The sequence below is a fragment of the Coenobita brevimanus genome, chromosome 16, assembly GCF_032717465.1.
Source record: "Coenobita brevimanus isolate Jiangsu-jjx chromosome 16, ASM3271746v2, whole genome shotgun sequence".
In the NCBI taxonomy this organism is placed as follows: Eukaryota; Metazoa; Arthropoda; class Malacostraca; order Decapoda; family Coenobitidae; genus Coenobita; species Coenobita brevimanus.
Genome location: NC_136969.1, coordinates 20,769,926 through 20,788,127, shown reverse-complemented (window position 1 = coordinate 20,788,127; position 18,202 = coordinate 20,769,926). Strand labels below are relative to the sequence as shown.

Below are 18,202 nucleotides of genomic sequence, written 5' to 3'. Positions count from 1 at the left end.
GTTCATCGAGGCCCTATGCATCCCCGAGGGTGCCACAGGAAATGATTGATCAATCCACATATATATATATATATATATATATATATATATATATATATATATATATATATATATCTATATAAAGTGTGCATGTTTATATGCATGGATGTGTGTGTGTGTGTGTGTGTGTGTGTGTGTGTGTGTGTGTGTGTGTGTGTGTGTGTGTGTGTGTGTGTGTGTGTGTGTACATATATATATGGCTTTAATAACCAAGGGCTTTGACCCCGATGGTTGATAGGCCAAAATAAAAAAAATGTGATTATCTTATTGTTGATAAAAGGTATTTATTATAGATAAATTATTTAGTATGCAGAAGTCAATAACTCGCTCTCCTTCCTATTACCATCTCCCACGCCAAACGCTCCAATCACGTTTGTCAGCCTTCTTTCCCTACTAACATGTCCATTCATGTCTCCCGTCACTGGTACATTTTCTACATTTGCACTTTGATCCAGTGCGTTCTGTAAATTATTATAAAATTCTTATTTTTCACGATTTGGTCTTCCCTATTGTGTCGTATTAACCTGAAAAATTTTATTTATATATATTTCAGTTATATTGCTACTGTATTATTCTTTCATCAGTATATGTCACGTTAGTAATATACTCTGCAGTTTCGGGGTTCACTATCACTACCACTCCATGCATTTTATCATTTCTCCCACTCCACATAATTTGATAATTATAATGTATAGTTTTTCTGCCTTGTTCCTGGAATCGAGTTTCACAAACACCAAGCACTTTCAAGTTTCTCTCCTTCATAATTTTGACAATTTCTTCTTCCTTCTCCATCATTGTCGACTCATTTATTGTAGCAATCCGTAAACCTAGTCCTTTATATCGTTCATGTGTCATCAACTGGTTAATCCGCGGATTCCGAGGCAAGGTATGCATATCTTGAGCAAGATTACAAGAGCTGGTGGCTTGCTAGGCTTATCTCAGCTCTGAAGGACCACCAATTAGCCACTCCTGAATAACTATTGTCCTCCATACGGATTCCAGATTCTCTAGACGGGTTCCGGACAGTTAATCCAGTCGGTGGGGCCGCTACACCTCGACGAGGTTAAGTGGTCCCTTGTCCTTTAGCTCTAGGAAGTGGAACCTCTTTATAAGTAGAAGAATATGTGCTTGAGTCTTTCAGAGTATTTTCTGAGGTTCAAGGTGATGAAGAATCCAGATTTGGTTTATTTCTATCACTTGACTGACGTACCATAATCTCCAGTCATGAGTACTCATGTTAGCAGGCACGGTTTTACAGCTGCTAGTATTCATTTGGGATTAGGCATATTCAGTCCGAAATTCAAACCTCCGAGTCATTTGCAGCATTAATAACAACGAGGAAGACATTTCTAATGTTGGTTTGGAGTTACCAGCGTCTTTGGAGTTACCGTCATATGCTGTCTAATTTTCCTTCTCATAAATGTTACCAAGACACTCCTACACTGTTGACATTAATTATATTATAAAACATCGAATTTATGTAATGCTTCCTTGTCTTCAACTTTAAACGCATTCACAAATATTCTAGAACATCAAATATGCTGGACGTATCACAGAAATGTCTATGATAAATACTTTCTAGGTTCTACGTCGGCCATTTCTTTTCAAGATCGACGATGGCAGCCATCTTGGATTTGAAGATACAGCTTGTGTCCATGAAAGTTTTTGTTCCTATGGTTCTAAAGTACTCCACTCCAAAATGGTTCATTGCACGAAGTAAAAGAGCACGTAGCGTGTTGTCTAAAATAATCGCCATCATTACAGCGCTTTCTTTTTTGAAGTGTTCACTCATGTCATCATGGTACTTCATACAGTCCCCAGGATCCCTACGTCACAATCATCACCCTTTCAATCCACATCATATTTACCCGTCTCATGCACCTCATTGTCACAACACAGGCAGTTCGTCAACATCCCGCCATCTAGAAAATAAGTAAATAAGTAGGAGCACCTGGCAGAACAGACTAGGTTCTGCTGTTTACACAGTTCACTCCACATGAACTTAGGGAAAAAGCAACAACAACAACAGCAACAACAACAATAACGACCATCAGCACTCCCTCTCGCTTGTCCATGGCATTATAGTTGTGTGAAAATTTTAATAAACATTAATAATAATTCATCCTTTTGTAATAAATAAAAAATCTTTTTACGAATTCAGTATGTACTCCATACGTGTCAAAAATTGGGTTGGTGGAGGGTTAGTGCCCCTCCCCATAAAACAACTAACTCAAAGTCAAATGGCCACCCTTTACGGGAATTTGGCGTCTGGCAATAGATAGATAGATTATGCAGTCTTATCACTATCACCATGTTGCTGTTGCCCCTGACTCAGCTGAATGTAAACCCAGTGAACTGCAGGCTAAATATGTCCTTCTGCATCCTCGATCCTCCATTCACGGCACCGGGAGGGATTTGAGTGTATAAACGGGCTTGCGGTATGAACATGTCCCTCTCCAACACATCTCTCTTCGAGTTGCTGTTGTAACCCCATGCAGACTCATTTGCATGTGAATCCAGTGGGCCACAGGAGAGTCCCGAGATATCTTTTACTGGAGTTATTTTGATTTACTTTTTCTCTGTGATGGAGAAGTGCATTGAAGTGAATATGTGTGTTTGTGGTGCGAAGGGCTGCAGTGCAATGTGGGCATAGTGAAATGTCTATAAGTAGTGATTTGTGTTGTTACTAAATTCATAGCCACGTCGTACTTTGACTAAGTGTTGTCTAATCTCTCAAGGCAGCGACGTTTTTGAGGACTGGTTGTCTGATGGTGGTTCATGAAGGATGCTTCTTTGACTGGAGGTTTTAATGGGTGTGTTAGCCGTATGTTCATATATTGTTTGTGCAGCAGGGATGCAATTACGGCAAATTATACTGTACAGTAGTGGGAGGTTATTAGTTTTTTGTTTGTTTCTTTGTAGTAGGGATGTTGAAACAGCTACAAAGATGGAATGTATCCAGTTGAAGCACTGACCTTTTTGCTTCTCATAATGCTGTGGGGCGCTGGCATTGCTCCTGCTGAGTGCTTCTACGTGCTGGAAGAACATTTGCTTCTTGAAAAAAGAGATCTGTAATCATCTTTTTGCAGCTTCTTATTTGTGTGTGTGTGTGTGTGTGTGTGTGTGTGTGTGTGTGTGTGTGTGTGTGTGTGTGTGTGTGTGTGTGTGTGTGTGTGTTCAGAAGGTTTTGCATGTTTGTGACGACGAAGGTATAGTCCAGCCAGGGCTCTCGTAATTCACTGTCGTTGTTATAAACTATAAGTAAACATTTTTGAGAAATCTTCAGCTGTCCGAAGGTGGTACCTGTGAGTGTTTTTAAGGCATCGGGTTTACGAGATATACCCAGTAATTAATGTTGTATATGTGTTTAGAAAACCTCATTACATAACACTTCGTCTACAGAATAGCTATCACTGATATAGGTGGACTATTGCATAGCCTGAGGGACGAAGTTGATTATACTGTAGGATTTAGAGGTACCTTATATCCCTGGCGTTTAGAGTTATGTTATGCTTTGGTTATGGTGACAGCCGTATATCCTGTCTTACGGTATGTTTTGGAATGGTCATTCTATCGGACTCTCTATTGCCAGATTGCCAGAAGCCATAATCCCATAAGGGGTAGCCACAAACAAACCGCCTCAGTCACGCTGTTCTCTGCTATTTGGTTGACTTTCCTCCAACTCACACCCCATTTCTCTCACATATCTCTCCATTCCATCCCTTCACCTCATCACTGCTATCCCTCTTCCCGTCTCCACTGCATCTCAAGCACATACAGTCTTCTAGTCAATCACTCAGTCCTCATTCATCTTCCCTTATGGGCAAACCATCTCATGGTATTTCCCTTAATAATTTCAAACACATCTACATCAGTATGAAAACGCTCCTTTACATTTTCATTTGTCTGTCTGTCTCTTGTGTAACTCCACATGCTCCTGTCAAACAACTCATTTTTACTGCACTCACTCTTGATTTCTGTATTTTCAACACGGCCTAAGGTTTACTTCCGTATGTTAAGAGTGGCGAGCACAATATAGTCATGCAACAACTTTTTTGCTTCCATGTTCACTTCCATACTCAATATCAATACTTTCAGTGAACCAACAATCTTTCTATCCTGCAATACCTTTTCAGACACTTCATCCTCTAACCTTCCACCTTTACTCATCACATAGTCTAAGTCAGGGGTTCTTAACCTGGGGTCCATGGATGGGCTTCAGGGGGTCCGTGAAGGTCAGAATAACTGTGAACAATTTAGCAGTATTGCGTGATGCCGTCTGGCATCATTAGCTGAAAAAAAAAAAAAACTCGAAGAATCTTGAAGGATTCTGGTGTTCGTTGACACAAGCCTACCCTCGTCTGGCAAAGCGAGCTATGGATGCTCTGATTCTGTTTGCTGCTACATTCATTTGTGAGTCAGGGTTTTCAGCGCTTGTTTGTATCAAAAAGAAAAGTCGAAATCAACTGGATGTCAACGGTGACATGCGTGTTGTGTTGCCTTGTAAAAGACCACTCCACAATTTCATCTTCTTATTCAAGCCAAACAACAACAACCCTCTCATTGAAATGAACTTTTGAGCAGAATTAGCGTTTTGTGTTGTTTAATTTGCACAAGTTAGATGTATTTCATATTTTTATCGAGTGGCCATTAGTTTTTGCATGAAAAGAGTAAGAAACATAATTCTTTGTAAAGACCATTTTATACTTTGTGTATGTCATACACTGCGTGAGGTAGTTATCAATAAAAGTATATTCACTGCATGCAAAATACTGTGTTTACGTACTTATGTGCATTTTTACAGGGAAGGGGTTCATAGCTTTCACCAGATTCTCGAAGGAGTCCGTGACTCAAAAAAGGTTAAGAACCACTGGTCTAAGTACTCGACACTGACAATTTCCACTTTCTCTCAATCCAGCCTTACTGTGCATTTCGTAACTTGATTTCTCTGAAAGGCCACATCTTCATTCTTATCTTCATTCACTTTTAGATTTCGTTTCTTTCATACGTTTTGCAACTCATTCACCAAGCTTTGTGACTCGCATTCTTCACTCAGCAATACTGTATCGACAGCCAAACAACAATACAAGAAGTTTCCAAACCCTCCCATTTTCCTTTAGAGATACTCCTACTGTGAAAAAAATATTTTTTTGCTCTAGGACGATTCGAGAGATTACAGTGATCATGTTTTTAGGAAGATTGATTAGAACACAGATATGAGATTATGTGCAGTTTATCTATTAATAGTTTCTTTTGTTAGTCTCTTCCACTTGCTCTTGTGCTTTTATCTTAACATCGCCCAGAAACTTTTTGTAACTTTTTTTTTTCACGTAGACCAATGGAAGAATAAAACTAGAAAGCATACAGAGAGCGCATACCTCCGCTAATGCCAGTGCCATTAAAAAGGACCCAGCTCCGGATCCGTGGAGATATTATGTGGAATACTTAGAAACCGGATCCGCCCCAAATTTAAGCGGTTGTTCCTTGACCCATGGACCACACTTCCACAAAATTTTATTGAAATTGATTGAGAACTTTTGGAGCTATTGTGCGGGATACATAGGACCCGGATCCGGATCCTCCCCAAAATTTAATCAGTTCTTTTTTGGTCATGGACCACCCTTCCACAAATTGTCATCGAAATTCATTAATAACTTTTGGAGATATTTTGTGGAAAAACAAACAAACAGACAAAAACAGGTAAATACATAACCTCATCCAACTTCGTTGGCGGAGGTAATTAAGCACTATGGATCTACATCCTCTCCACTGCACTCCGACAGAGAGCAACATATTCCACTGTTAATTTATTGTTACAGCTCAGTGTTCCGGATGGAGACAAGGCAATATTATGTGTGAAAACTAATTAAAACGGGAATAATTGCTGGGTTTTACCCACATTATGGACAAAAGGTAAAATGAAGTTGACAACGAAAATGATGTTGAGAAAAAAAAAAAAAAAAAAAAATGTTGACGAGGATAAAGATAAAGGAAATAATGCAACTGAGGATAAAAAGGGCGAAGATAATGAAGTTGAGGATGATAACATTAACGACAATAATACCTTGCAGATGTTAGTGTAGCTGCGTAACTATAGTCGGTTTGTTTTCAGTTGACCAGCATCTATAACCCCTTTCAGGTCAGGGGGAGGCGGTGGCTCAATCGGTAGAGAGGTGGCCTGCGGTCCTACCGGACCCAGGTTCAAATCCCCGCTGGGGCAGGGAACAATTTAAGGATTTGAATATCATGTAAAGCAGACTTTACCGATCTGCCGGAAGACCCGCCGACATGTTGTAAAAATAGCCCCGCTAATACCAATACACCAGATCAGTATGAGACAGCCCTGGCATGTACTCAATATGGACGGTGGGTGTTAGTGCCGAAGTGGTGACATGTAGAGGTGTATTGTATGTAGGAGGACTACTGGGCCTTGGGAGCAGGTTGTGAAGCCTATGCCCAGAGTCGAACATAATATATATATATATATATATATATATATATATATATATATATATATATATATATATATCGCGTGGATAAATTTGACCTTTATTAATATCATTATCAGCATTTACAATATTATTATGTAACTACTCTGCACAATTCACTGTGGACGTGTAAGTACACCACCACCATCATCATCATCATCATCATCGTTTATATCGGTATGATCAAAATCATTATTTTTCTTATTATCATCAATAAACAATGAAAGTATGGTTCTCTGTGTGGCTGCGTAACTACTCAGTTTTCATAGTTTTACTTCTCTTATCATTATCATTATCATATAAATCTTATTGTTATAATAAGAGGTGTACTAGCATATTTTGAGATGCCGGGGCTGGTAGAAAATTGTTGTCCCAAATAATGTTTAGTCATGCATCAGGTAAAAATATAGTTTATTGACCATCGAGGACCCAGAAAATGTATGATAAGAGAAGCACATACCGAAGACGAAATGGCCGATTTATAATCAGGCGCCACATCTGAACACAGCCATACTCCTTATATGACAGACCTTAAGTTATTCCTGTCTGAGCTGGTATGTAATGCCAAAGATCTCAAGCTATATATATATATATATATGCAGTATATGGTGGCTTTGCATCGAGTGACTAGCCAAATGATCTCATGTAAGCCAAGAAACCATTTACAACGCTGGGTGGTAACCATATAAGCAGACCATACGTGCTCCCTACGTGTCAACAAGTGGGTTGGTGGAGGGGTAGTGCCCATCCCCGTAAAACAAATAACTCAAAGTCAAATGACCACCCCTTACGGGCTTATGGCGTCTGGCAATAGATAGATATATATAAAATGCTGAAATATCGAACCCGCATATCTCGAGAACCAATGCAGATATCAAGCTGAATATTTTTGTACACACTGCTGGCATCGTGGCAAATGTTTTCAAGTATAATTAACTGAGGTCCGTTAACCTCGAAATTTTGGTCGATTTATCCAGCAACATCGATTTTTGCAACAGCAAAGCTGCATATAATAATTATTTTCTATGAGAGAAAAAAAACTGCGAAACCAAATTGATCAAACAAAAAGTGCAAGATTATCTGCTGCTGAGGATATATTATCAGATCTTAGATCGCCGAACTTGATTTTCCGGATTTTGTTGCTGCCGGATTGGTCACCACTGGATTTTGTCAATATCAGTTTTGCCGTCGCCGATTTTAGTATCTTGAAATTTTCTTCGTTTTGACAGCTCGTTCTTCACAAAACTATCAAAGTCTTCCGATTGTTTAGAGTTTATTTTGAAAACAACTCAGTATTTTCTGTCATTCGTCACGCAACCTCTATATGTTTTTTTATAGCAGGGTAACCAGATCCTACCCAGGTACATTTAAAATTATGTATCTACTCTTTTTGAAAACAAAAAAGATATTCGAGAGGTTTCAAAGACAAAATGTAAAAACAAAAAAAAACAAAAAAAAATTAATCTTCTGAGTTTCCACGCTGTTTCTAACGTCTTTTCAGCACCATCACATCCTACTCCATCCATTTTACTTGGTGGGAAGGAGGTTGCGTGATGATTGCATGAACAATTTTGCGTCATTTTTAAAACAAACCGAAAAAAATGACTGTTACAAAGAAGGCTCTTTTTTAAGTCTTTCCGGGGGAGGCGGTGGCTCAATTGGTAAAGAGGTGGCCTGCAGTCCTACCGGACCCAGGTTCAAATCCCCGCTGAGGCAGGGAACAGTTTAAAGATTTGAATTTCATAAAGTCAGACTTTACTGATCTACCAGAAGACCTGCCGACATGTCGTAAAAATACCCCCAATAATACCAGCACGCCAGTCCTGTATGAGACAGCTCTAGCATGTATTCAATATGGACTGTGGGTATTAGTGCCGAAGTGGTGACACGTAGAGGTGCATGGTAAGTAGGAGGACTACTGGGCCTTGAGAGCAGGCTGTGAAGCCTATGCCCAGAGTCGGACACATATTTAAAAAAAAAAAATGGTTGGCTACAACATCAATCCAACCTTCAGTCTGGCTATTTCAACTTTTTGGTTGGCTAAACCATCACTTCAACTTTTATTTCTGCTGATTTGCTATATTCATTACTTTGTTTTCATATCATGTAGCCGTCATAACGGGAAAAATGAAGTCGCCATATGGGAAAAAAAATAAAAATAGGAATGCCCAAAGGACAGAGGCGCTGAAAGAAAATGAGTGAGAAGCAGAAACAAGAAAAACTGCATAAAGAACATCAGGCAAGAGTTGCCAGAAAGGAATATACTGTAGTCAATGACTTACAGAGACCAGCAATGCAGACATGACAGGAAATACCGGGTACGTCTCCTAGTGTGTGTGTGTGTGTGTGTGTTTGTGTGTGTACACATATATCTATCTAACTACCTCTCTCTCTCTCTCTCTCTCTCTCTCTCTCTCTCTCTCTCTCTCTATATATATATATATATATATATATATATGTAGGCTACAAGTATATATTATACAGGGTGTCACTGGAGGAAAGGGCATAACTTTGGGATATGACAAAGGAGGGTATTCTAAGAAAAAAATACTATATCAACATATGTCCAAATCTGAACCATTATGGAACTACAATATTATTAATGACTTAATGGGCGAATTATGAAGAAGACCATTTTCGCCCATAGGGTCAACAGTAATTGTAGCTCCATAATGGTTAAGATGTGGACAAATGTTTTTATAAAATTTCCTGCTTAGAATACTCCCATCTATGATTCCCCCAAATTGTCTTTTCCTCTTGGGACACCCTGTGTATATGAACTAGTGCTTGCCTGCAAAAAATTGCGGGACTAACTAACAGCTTTTCTATCAAAATTTTTTTGCAAATACCATTACCATTGTTTCCATACCATTATTGGGCCCACAGTGACCATTTCTGACTTAAGAGTCGATTATTTTTTTGTTCTTACGTTCGGCGTTTTCCGAGAATTTCGCGCAGACGCGTCGTGTGTGATCGCGAGCTTATTATTTTCCTGACATTACAATATACTTACCCCGATCTAATGCAAAATAAATGTCTATTACCATTTTCGTAAAGAAGCGAACAAAGGCACAGACAGACAGACAAACATTCATAGCTTTATTATGTATGCCGATATATATACTGTGTATATATATATATATATATATATATATATATATATATATATATATATATATAGAGAGAGAGAGAGAGAGAGAGAGAGAGAGAGAGAGAGAGAGAGAGAGAGAGAGAGAGAGAGAGAGAGAGAGATAAATAGATAGATAGATATAGATAGATAGATAGATTGACTGATTGATTGATTGATTGATTGACTGATAGATGGATAAACAGGCAGATTGGTAGATAGATAGATATATAAGGATATATTCAGTCATAAAGGTATCAAGTTTTTAATTTCTGTGAGGCTTCCTACACTGTATGTGTTGATCTTCATGGATCTCAGATTGTTTATTGTCCTAGTTTCTGAACTCCAGAGACAGTGCCTACTCACTTTCTGTGGCACAGTGCCCGAAAGAACAGGAGGCAGTGTCGTTGGACCTTTAGTAGACGATGGTCCGACAGGAACGCCTGTGAGATCATTAACAGTAGAATTCATGTATGGTTAGGGGGATTATTGCAATCAGTCTCACCTCTCTGCCACATATATTCTGGTAAGGTGTAATTTTATTGTGCCATCTCTGTTCAGTATATTCGGTGGAGCCCTATATACCTATAGGAGGTGCCACGGTCTCTCCCGTCTAAGATGCTACCTTGTACATCTGCCAGACATTCCTCTATCCGCCACCCAGGGACGCACTAGGTAGTAGTAGGATTTTACCCCTGGATATATATATATATATATATATATATATATAGGCCAGCTCCATGCTGGCCTTCTTGTTAGTCGCATTTTCTTTCTTGCATTCTTTTTTGTTCAGAATTGACCGAACCCAACCAAACTTGGACACAATGACCAGTCTTTGACCTAGGTGTGTCCGGAAGGATTTGGTTGCTTGGCAACCATTCGCTGCCTAGCAACGGCTGAAAACCCACTTTTTTCGCATTTTTGACGTTTTGAGCTGTAGAAGCATTACTAATGGGGGCGGAAAGCTCTGACTGCCTTAGGAGTAGTCTTGATGTAGTTCTCTATCTGAAATGTGCCATCCATTTTCCTTCCTCTCTCCTCTACTTCCCAAGTGGCAACACTGTGAAAGTTGGCCTCAGCATCCCGAGCAACCAGTGCCAGTTCTCAAAAATGCCCCCACAGTTCCTTAGTGGCCCGATGGAAATGAATGAAATTTCACGTCCTTATAGGCTTGATAGTACTACAAATTTCTACTGTCACCTACGTGCAGCATTGGCCAGGTCAGGGAGCATAAGTCATTGAATGCAAAAACGGTGAAAATAGCTAAAATCACAATTATCCTCGATTGAAATGCTAAGGCTCCGAAGATTATTAAGCCAGGGCTATGATTACTGGACTAGAGTACTTCAATAAAAAAATGAGTGTCGAAACTCACTTCTGGTCGCTGCCAGGACCACCTAGAAGTTGTACCTCTGTTGTGCCATTCTGCGAATTTCAAGTTCCTTAGCTCCAGAGTGGCTGGATGGAATCAAATGAAACATTGCATGCTCATAGACGCTAATGAGTACTATAAGTGTTTTTCGTGTAGTCATGACCTACATCCGCCAGGACAAGGGTCAAAGGTCATCAAGTGCAGAAAATGTGAAAAGCGTTAAATTTACATCCTTGCTCACGCGAAATGCTAAGGCTCCAAAAATTACTAAGTCAGGGCCATGCTTCTTGGGTGGCGTGTTGCACTGGAATACTTACATATAAAAATACCTTTTAGTGTTGATAGTCACTTCCGGTCACTGACAAAGCTTGGTCCGCTTAGTAGCGGCCATCGTTGCCTACCGTCCTTATATGTGTGTGTGTGTGTATATATATATATATATATATATATATATATATATATATATATATATATATATATATATGACCCTGGATATGTGTCACTGGCTGCATAACTACTCCTTCGTAATTTTATCTTCATTTTTTGTCATCATTTTTCATTGTTACGACTGTCATCAACATCCTTATCATCATCATCATTGTCACCATGATCAATATTTCTATCGTTGCCATCTATAAATTACTCTCGTAAAGATATCATCATGGCTGGGTAGCTACTCCAACTGCCTGCTGATTCGTGACGGCCGGGTAGCTGAGCGTCTTTTGGAACTGGATGGGTTATCGCAGAGGCTGGTGGAGGAGTCAAGAAGCTTTATAGCCGCCCACGCTCACGGTGACCAACCTTTCTTTCTTCTCCACGCTTTTGGCCACGTTCACACGCCCATGTTCTCCGCCAAGCACAGGAAAGGGCGTAGTCGACACGGCAGGTGAGGAAATGTCTTGGTTTGGCTGTCCTTGTATTACGCTCTTCACGTGCATTTCTTGTCACTTTACTGTTGCATTACTGTCTTCATTTACGTCTCTTGACTATCCTCGGTCAGTAATACTGCCCTCATCTGTACTTCTACTGTACTGTAGTAATGTCTTACTCTCTATGTTTTGTGTACAGTACATATATGTTGTACGTTCGTGTTGCATGACTCTCCTCATTCATTTTATATTTCCACTGTGCTGTAGTGCTTCGATACTGTCTTAATCTACATTTGTATATTACTTCAGTGTCATATTGATCTACATATAAAGTTTTTCTGTTCCTTGTTAGTCCTCACGTAAACTTTTCTATGTCTCCTAGTGTTGTATTATATACTGGTGCTGCATTAAGATCTTCATTTACACTTGTTTTTTGCATAGCCGTGGACAAAAGTTCGCATAATATTCATATCTGTTACTGTTTACTCTTCTGTGCTGGATAACAATTCCAAACAGAGGTTTAGTCTGATCCATTACCCATAGATAATTCTGATATGAAGCATAGGGTGGGAGAGTATCGGACATACGCTATGAACTGAAGAAGAAATAGCTATGCAGTAGGTGACCATTTTAACCTTGACTGTAATGTACTCTCATATCGCTAGTCACGCCCAGAGTGACGCTTCCCTTTGTTACTCCATACCTTTGGTCATTGCACACTTGCTCTTCACGAAGCATATGAAGGGGCGAATTTGACACGGCAAGTAAGAAAAAAGAATGGTCAAAGACCATCGACTGCATGAAGAGGGACTGAATTGATGTCAACTGACTGAATAAAGGATTAGCCGTGTGTGTACTAACTGGAAGAAGACTGATTATTATTGTGTATGACAACTGACTGAAGGATTAAATTCATAAATTCATGTCTACAAACTGCATAACGATCAATAATTTTAATGTTTGCTGACTGCATAAAGATGCTTAGATTCATGGCAGCGAAGAAAGATTAGATTTTTATCTGCTAACAGCAAAATGAAAAAAAGTTAACAAAGAAAGGTTTAATTTATTCCTACTGACGTAGCAAGTAATTAAACCAGACAATCTTCATTAAGAACAGTGGGTGTCAGCCTGTATACTGCAGCACATTAGTGTGCCGTGCCGATCCAGTGTATCAGAGAGAGAGAGAGAGAGAGAGAGGAGAAGAAAAACGTCTCATTTGCACCCGGTGTGTGACTAGAGCTGCTGATAATGATGCTCCAGTCTAGAGTAGGCTTGTAGATAAATGGGATTATTTTACAGGGTGGTATAAGAAAATTCAGATTTTGTTCTTCCATTACAGTTGCATATTTAACATGTTCATTAAAAGAAAATCATAGTAATATGAGACAAGCTTCAGCACAAAGTACTCAGCCTACGGAAATGATGCACCATACATCTTTCCCATCTCTTATTCTTGTTCCATTCTCTTCACTTCTCGCTGATTCAGTGAGCGCCATTCCTGTTCCACCTCTTTCAGCTGTTTCATGTTCTTTACTGTTATCCATTACTGTAGTGTCCTTTGTTCTTACACTGCTTTCTGTTTCATTTCCACTCTTAATTCTGGTCCCTGACTAAGATGAGTCTGCATCGTCAGAAGAGCTGGCTAATTAACCCACAATGTCCCACATATCAATCACTGGACACTCTTCCATCCCTGCACATCAGAGCTCAAGATCAAGAAAACTGCCTTTTCCCTGGCACCGAAGCACATATCGAAAGCTTGACTTTGGATGGCGAAACTGATGACAACTGACAAAATAAATGAGTAAATAAATAAACATAAATAAGTAGAAATATAATAAATGGCATTACTTGACATACATCATCGCATTTACACAGACAAGAAATTACTCTGTGTGCACGTATTCCTACTTCTATATTCGTCTACTTATTAAACCCTGAAGCTATAGTGACAGACACAACCATCATAAAACATGTGTTCCGGGCAGCTCAGATGATGGACATAGCCACTTTGCACTTCCTGCCAGTGCCTGAAGTCCTATCCATCTTCTGTGGTGTGCAGTGCATGATGTAGACGTATAGGAGGCAGGTGAGCTACACTGCCAGTTTCCCTTAGGAAACGGAAGGAATAGGGACAGTCATTTCTGATTCTACAGTCCACTTCGCTTCATGCCATGGGTGGCCACCTGGCCTCTGCTACCTCCACCATTGCCAAGCCACCCACTCATACAGGGAAAGAGTTGAGTGTGCGATGGGGAGAGTTTTAGAGATGACAATATTGCCATTATCAAGTGAAGAGATGTCTTCTGAAAATGGAATTACTACACAGAATATAAAGTGACGTGCCCTGACCACATTTTACTGCCCCCCAGCCTCCTCCCCATCACCTTCGCAGCTCCAGCGTGCCAACACCCTCTCGCCTCCATCCATATCACCCCAGCCTGCCACTTCGCCGGTGTGTTGGTAAGTGTAACCTATATAGTGTAAATTTTTACCTAAAGTGGTAAAAATAATACGTAGTATAGAAAAGTAAGGAAAATTTCATTATAGGGAATTAGTATTAAAGAAAGTAAAGTCTGATACTCATTTAGTGAAGTAAGGGTGTAGGAAAAAAAAATAGATATATACGTAAGATACAGAAGGTAAGGAAAGCTATAGTACTGAAAATGAGTTTTATTACCAAAGCTGCATGGTGGCTTTGTATCATCCGGTATAGAAGACAATGTTGTTTTGAAAACTGAAAGTAATCTTTTGGGGCAAGTACTCTTCAGTGGTTTTGCATCATAGTGTAACCCTTGATATAAAAACGAGCTTGAGTGAAAATGAAAGTGACCTTGTAGCATAAGCAAGAATAAAATGTTTTGACAAAAATAATTTAGAATTTAATGCATCCTGAAGTGAAATAAGAACTTAGCCCAATAAGTGTAATGTGTATGCAAGATGATGGAAGATAAGGACATTTATGGGTGTAATAAACGAGTTCAAAAAAATGAAAATAGATTTTCAAAGCATATATATATATATATATATATATATATATATGATTGGTGTGATAAATTGACGTCAGCTTGACAATGCATCTTGGATGACAATGTCAGTAATGTCCATGTGTCTGTTGTACCAGGGCCAGTGGCAGGTGAAATTATTACTTTACAATCTTAAAACTGATGCAAAATTATTTGCTTTCTTGATTTTCATCTGTATAAAGTATCATGGAAAATTGGGGGAAAAAAGCTGCATAAGCATTTGGAAATCAAGAGTTTGGAGGCAGTCCATTCCAAAAAATACCAGATATATTGTCAACATGTATTGTTGGGCAGCTGTCACAGTGTTCGTATGAATATTATTATATATATTCAAGGCCAAGCACAATGATTCTGTGTCATTTATACCCATGAAGGTTTTATTTTACAAGTTGCCAATATGTGGTTCAGGGATATTACCACCATAAACGTATAGTATGATACCTAACTCGAAGGTAAGCATTACACTGCAGCAGGTTAGGTTAGGTTAGGTTAGATTAAGTCCAGAAAAATATACTGCAACCTTGGGGTGTATTGGCAATTTGTAAAAATTTACCCCCATGAATTAGATTCCAACAGAGTAATACTTTTCCCACAGAAAAACAACTGTAGAAAATAAATTGTATACAGTTAAACTTACTGCAAATTTTTCTTGCCTTTTATTTAAATAGGTTTCCTAGAGATCCTGACCCGATAAAAGTTTGGGAAACAGCTGTGAGGAGAGAAGGTTTTATGCATGTGTAACTTTTTTCTCTTATTGTTTTTTCTGATGTGTAATTGTGTGTGTAATTTTTTTTGCCCTATGCACTGTATTTTTTATACATTTGTAGTTATATGTGTAATGTTGTTTGCCTTAAGCACTGTATTTTCTATGCATGTGTCGTTCTATGTGTAATTTTTTTGCCTTATGCGTTGTATTTTCTATGCATGTGTATTTGTGTGTGTAATTTTTTTGCTTTATGCATTGTATTTTCTACTGATGTGTAATTTAATGTGTATTTTTTCCCTTTATATATTGTATTTTCTATTCATGTGGAATTATGTTTTTTCTCTTGTTCATTGGGACAGTGCAACAACTTAAAATGTATATTTTTTTTATAACCTGTGACTTGTAAGCCCTCCTTCCATTTTTCCTTCCTTCCTCTTGTCTTTCATTCCTCTTCCTTCTGTGTACGGGTGACTCTACAGTGAGTGACAAGTCAAATGGTTTCTTGTATACTTGTGAAAGTTTACCTAAGTGATATAAGGTAAACTCAACATGTGTGAAAATTTCTATCAGCTACCAGCTAGGTCCTAATGGTTTTAAGTTTTAAAGATAGTAAAACTTAGATTATACACATGGTCAAGTGCAGAACATAATTCTTCTTAAACACATGGTCAAGTGCAGAACATAATTCTTCAGTTATTCTTTTATGACAAATAATATCCCTGCAGAGGCTTAGATCTATTTGGTATACTAAACACTATATACGGCTATAATATATCCCTTATTATTAACATCCGATTATGTACAATCTTCATTTAATTTACTCTTCTTTAAGCTCAAGTTTAACGAAATCGGACAACTGGCAATGTTACATTCATTTACACAGTCTGAATTCACTCTAAAACATGCGCCACTATTACACTCTGGACAGTTCCAAGATGGCGGCCATGCAGATGCATCGGCGCTGTAATGAAGAATGGGCGATGTGGCATCTAGGTATATTTATATCTATGGTTCCCCCTCCCACACACTGTATGGCACAGTGTCACTCTGGAACAACCAGGTGAATTATGCGAAGAAAATGAGCAGGCTGGTTGTACATGGAGTTTGAGAAGGGCAGGTGATGACGAGCAGAATGGGCTAGTGGGACAAAGGGGAAGTGCGGGCAAGTGCGAATGAGCAGCCCCACCTGACCCAGGCTGGCATGCTGCCAGCTCGCACTATATGGGTAGCGTTAACCAGTCTCTTGTGCCCTGCCCCTTTCTAATGCCCCACCCTCTTCCAGCTCTACTCGTTGCTAATTGGCTGAGATAATTCTTCTTATTGGCAGAATTATGAGCCTTACTACAAAATATTATCGCATTATTTTCTTTTACTTTGAATTCATTTCTGTATGACAAAGAGAGCACAAAAATTTGCTAACTGAATCAAAATCAGTTTGAAAAGAACCAGCCCACCTCCTCCCGCGACTGCAGCTGAGTTTTGGCGCCGAGAAAGTTCGGAGCTTGGCAATAACACATCTCAGCTGTGCCCCTATTACCATTAAACATATAAACTCATCTGTCTGACATGTCTGGTAAGTTACATTATCATAACCATATTGCAAGTTCCTTATTTATTTCCTTCATTAATTTCCTTAAAATTAAAGGGTTCGATTACAGAAGTAGGAAAACGAAATGTCATTGGCTTCACCTACCCGATATAGTAGCTTACATAAACTGTATTCCATCTTTCTCATCGTAATACTGTCCTTAGGCTACATTAAAACGATTACAGTATATGTATTTGTATTTTCCTATAAAGGACACATGGGCGTCATCCAAGGGAGGAAAAAAGGGAAATGCCCCTCCCCCCACTTTTCAATCAGGGAGGGACAGTAGTAATACGAGATGTCAGGATAATGTTAGAAATTAAGTACGGTATAGCGAACTTGATTTATAGCCAAGTGTGCTTTTGCTTAATATTTATGACGAGAGAGAGAGAGAGAGAGAGAGAGAGAGAGCGTGTCTCCCAAACGAAAGGTTAAAGGCATGTAGGCTAATAATTATTTTTATCAACAGTGTTGTATAAGAAATTTGATTCTATACACGTGAATTCATTGAAATCTTATAGAGGGAAGAGGGTTATGTGTGTGTGTGTGTGTGTGTGTGTGTGTGTGTGTGTGTATACCAAATATAAAGAAAAAAGTCGAAACACTAAGGTCTTTGTAGACGGTAAACCTTTTTATTTTCATACAGGGAACTTTCGTTACTTTACAAACCTTTTAGGCCGATAACGTTCCTTGGTACTTTTTTCCAACATCCTTTACTGCAAAACATATATCCTAGTCAAATGGAAAAGATATTATTGCAGTTAAAGGGTTAATTAAATGTTTTGTTGCTTCGATTAGCGAGAGCGCCTAACACGTTTATCCAACGCTGGCATGGCAAGACTGGCATTCATCACGTCCCAGAACTCACACTCGGGCCGATGTTAGAGCGGGCAGGGCCAAGGGGGCGGGTCACAAGAGACTCGGCTAACGCTACCTGTATAATCACCAGCTCATCAGCTCGTACCAATGCAGCTTGCTGCAACCTCA

General features: G+C 39.1%; 1 protein-coding gene across 1 annotated transcript in view; it reads left to right on the top strand.

The window, feature by feature from the left end:
• LOC145390987 (arylsulfatase H-like) overlaps positions 1 to 18,202 on the top strand; it is a gene marked incomplete at its 5' end in the record, with an annotated part of 228,267 nt that overhangs the window by 120,196 nt on the left and 89,869 nt on the right. Inside the window, one exon of the mRNA XM_080265720.1 lies at positions 11,680 to 11,912. Coding sequence (XP_080121846.1) covers positions 11,680 to 11,912 — 233 coding nt within the window. The remainder of the gene's footprint in view (positions 1 to 11,679; positions 11,913 to 18,202) is intronic.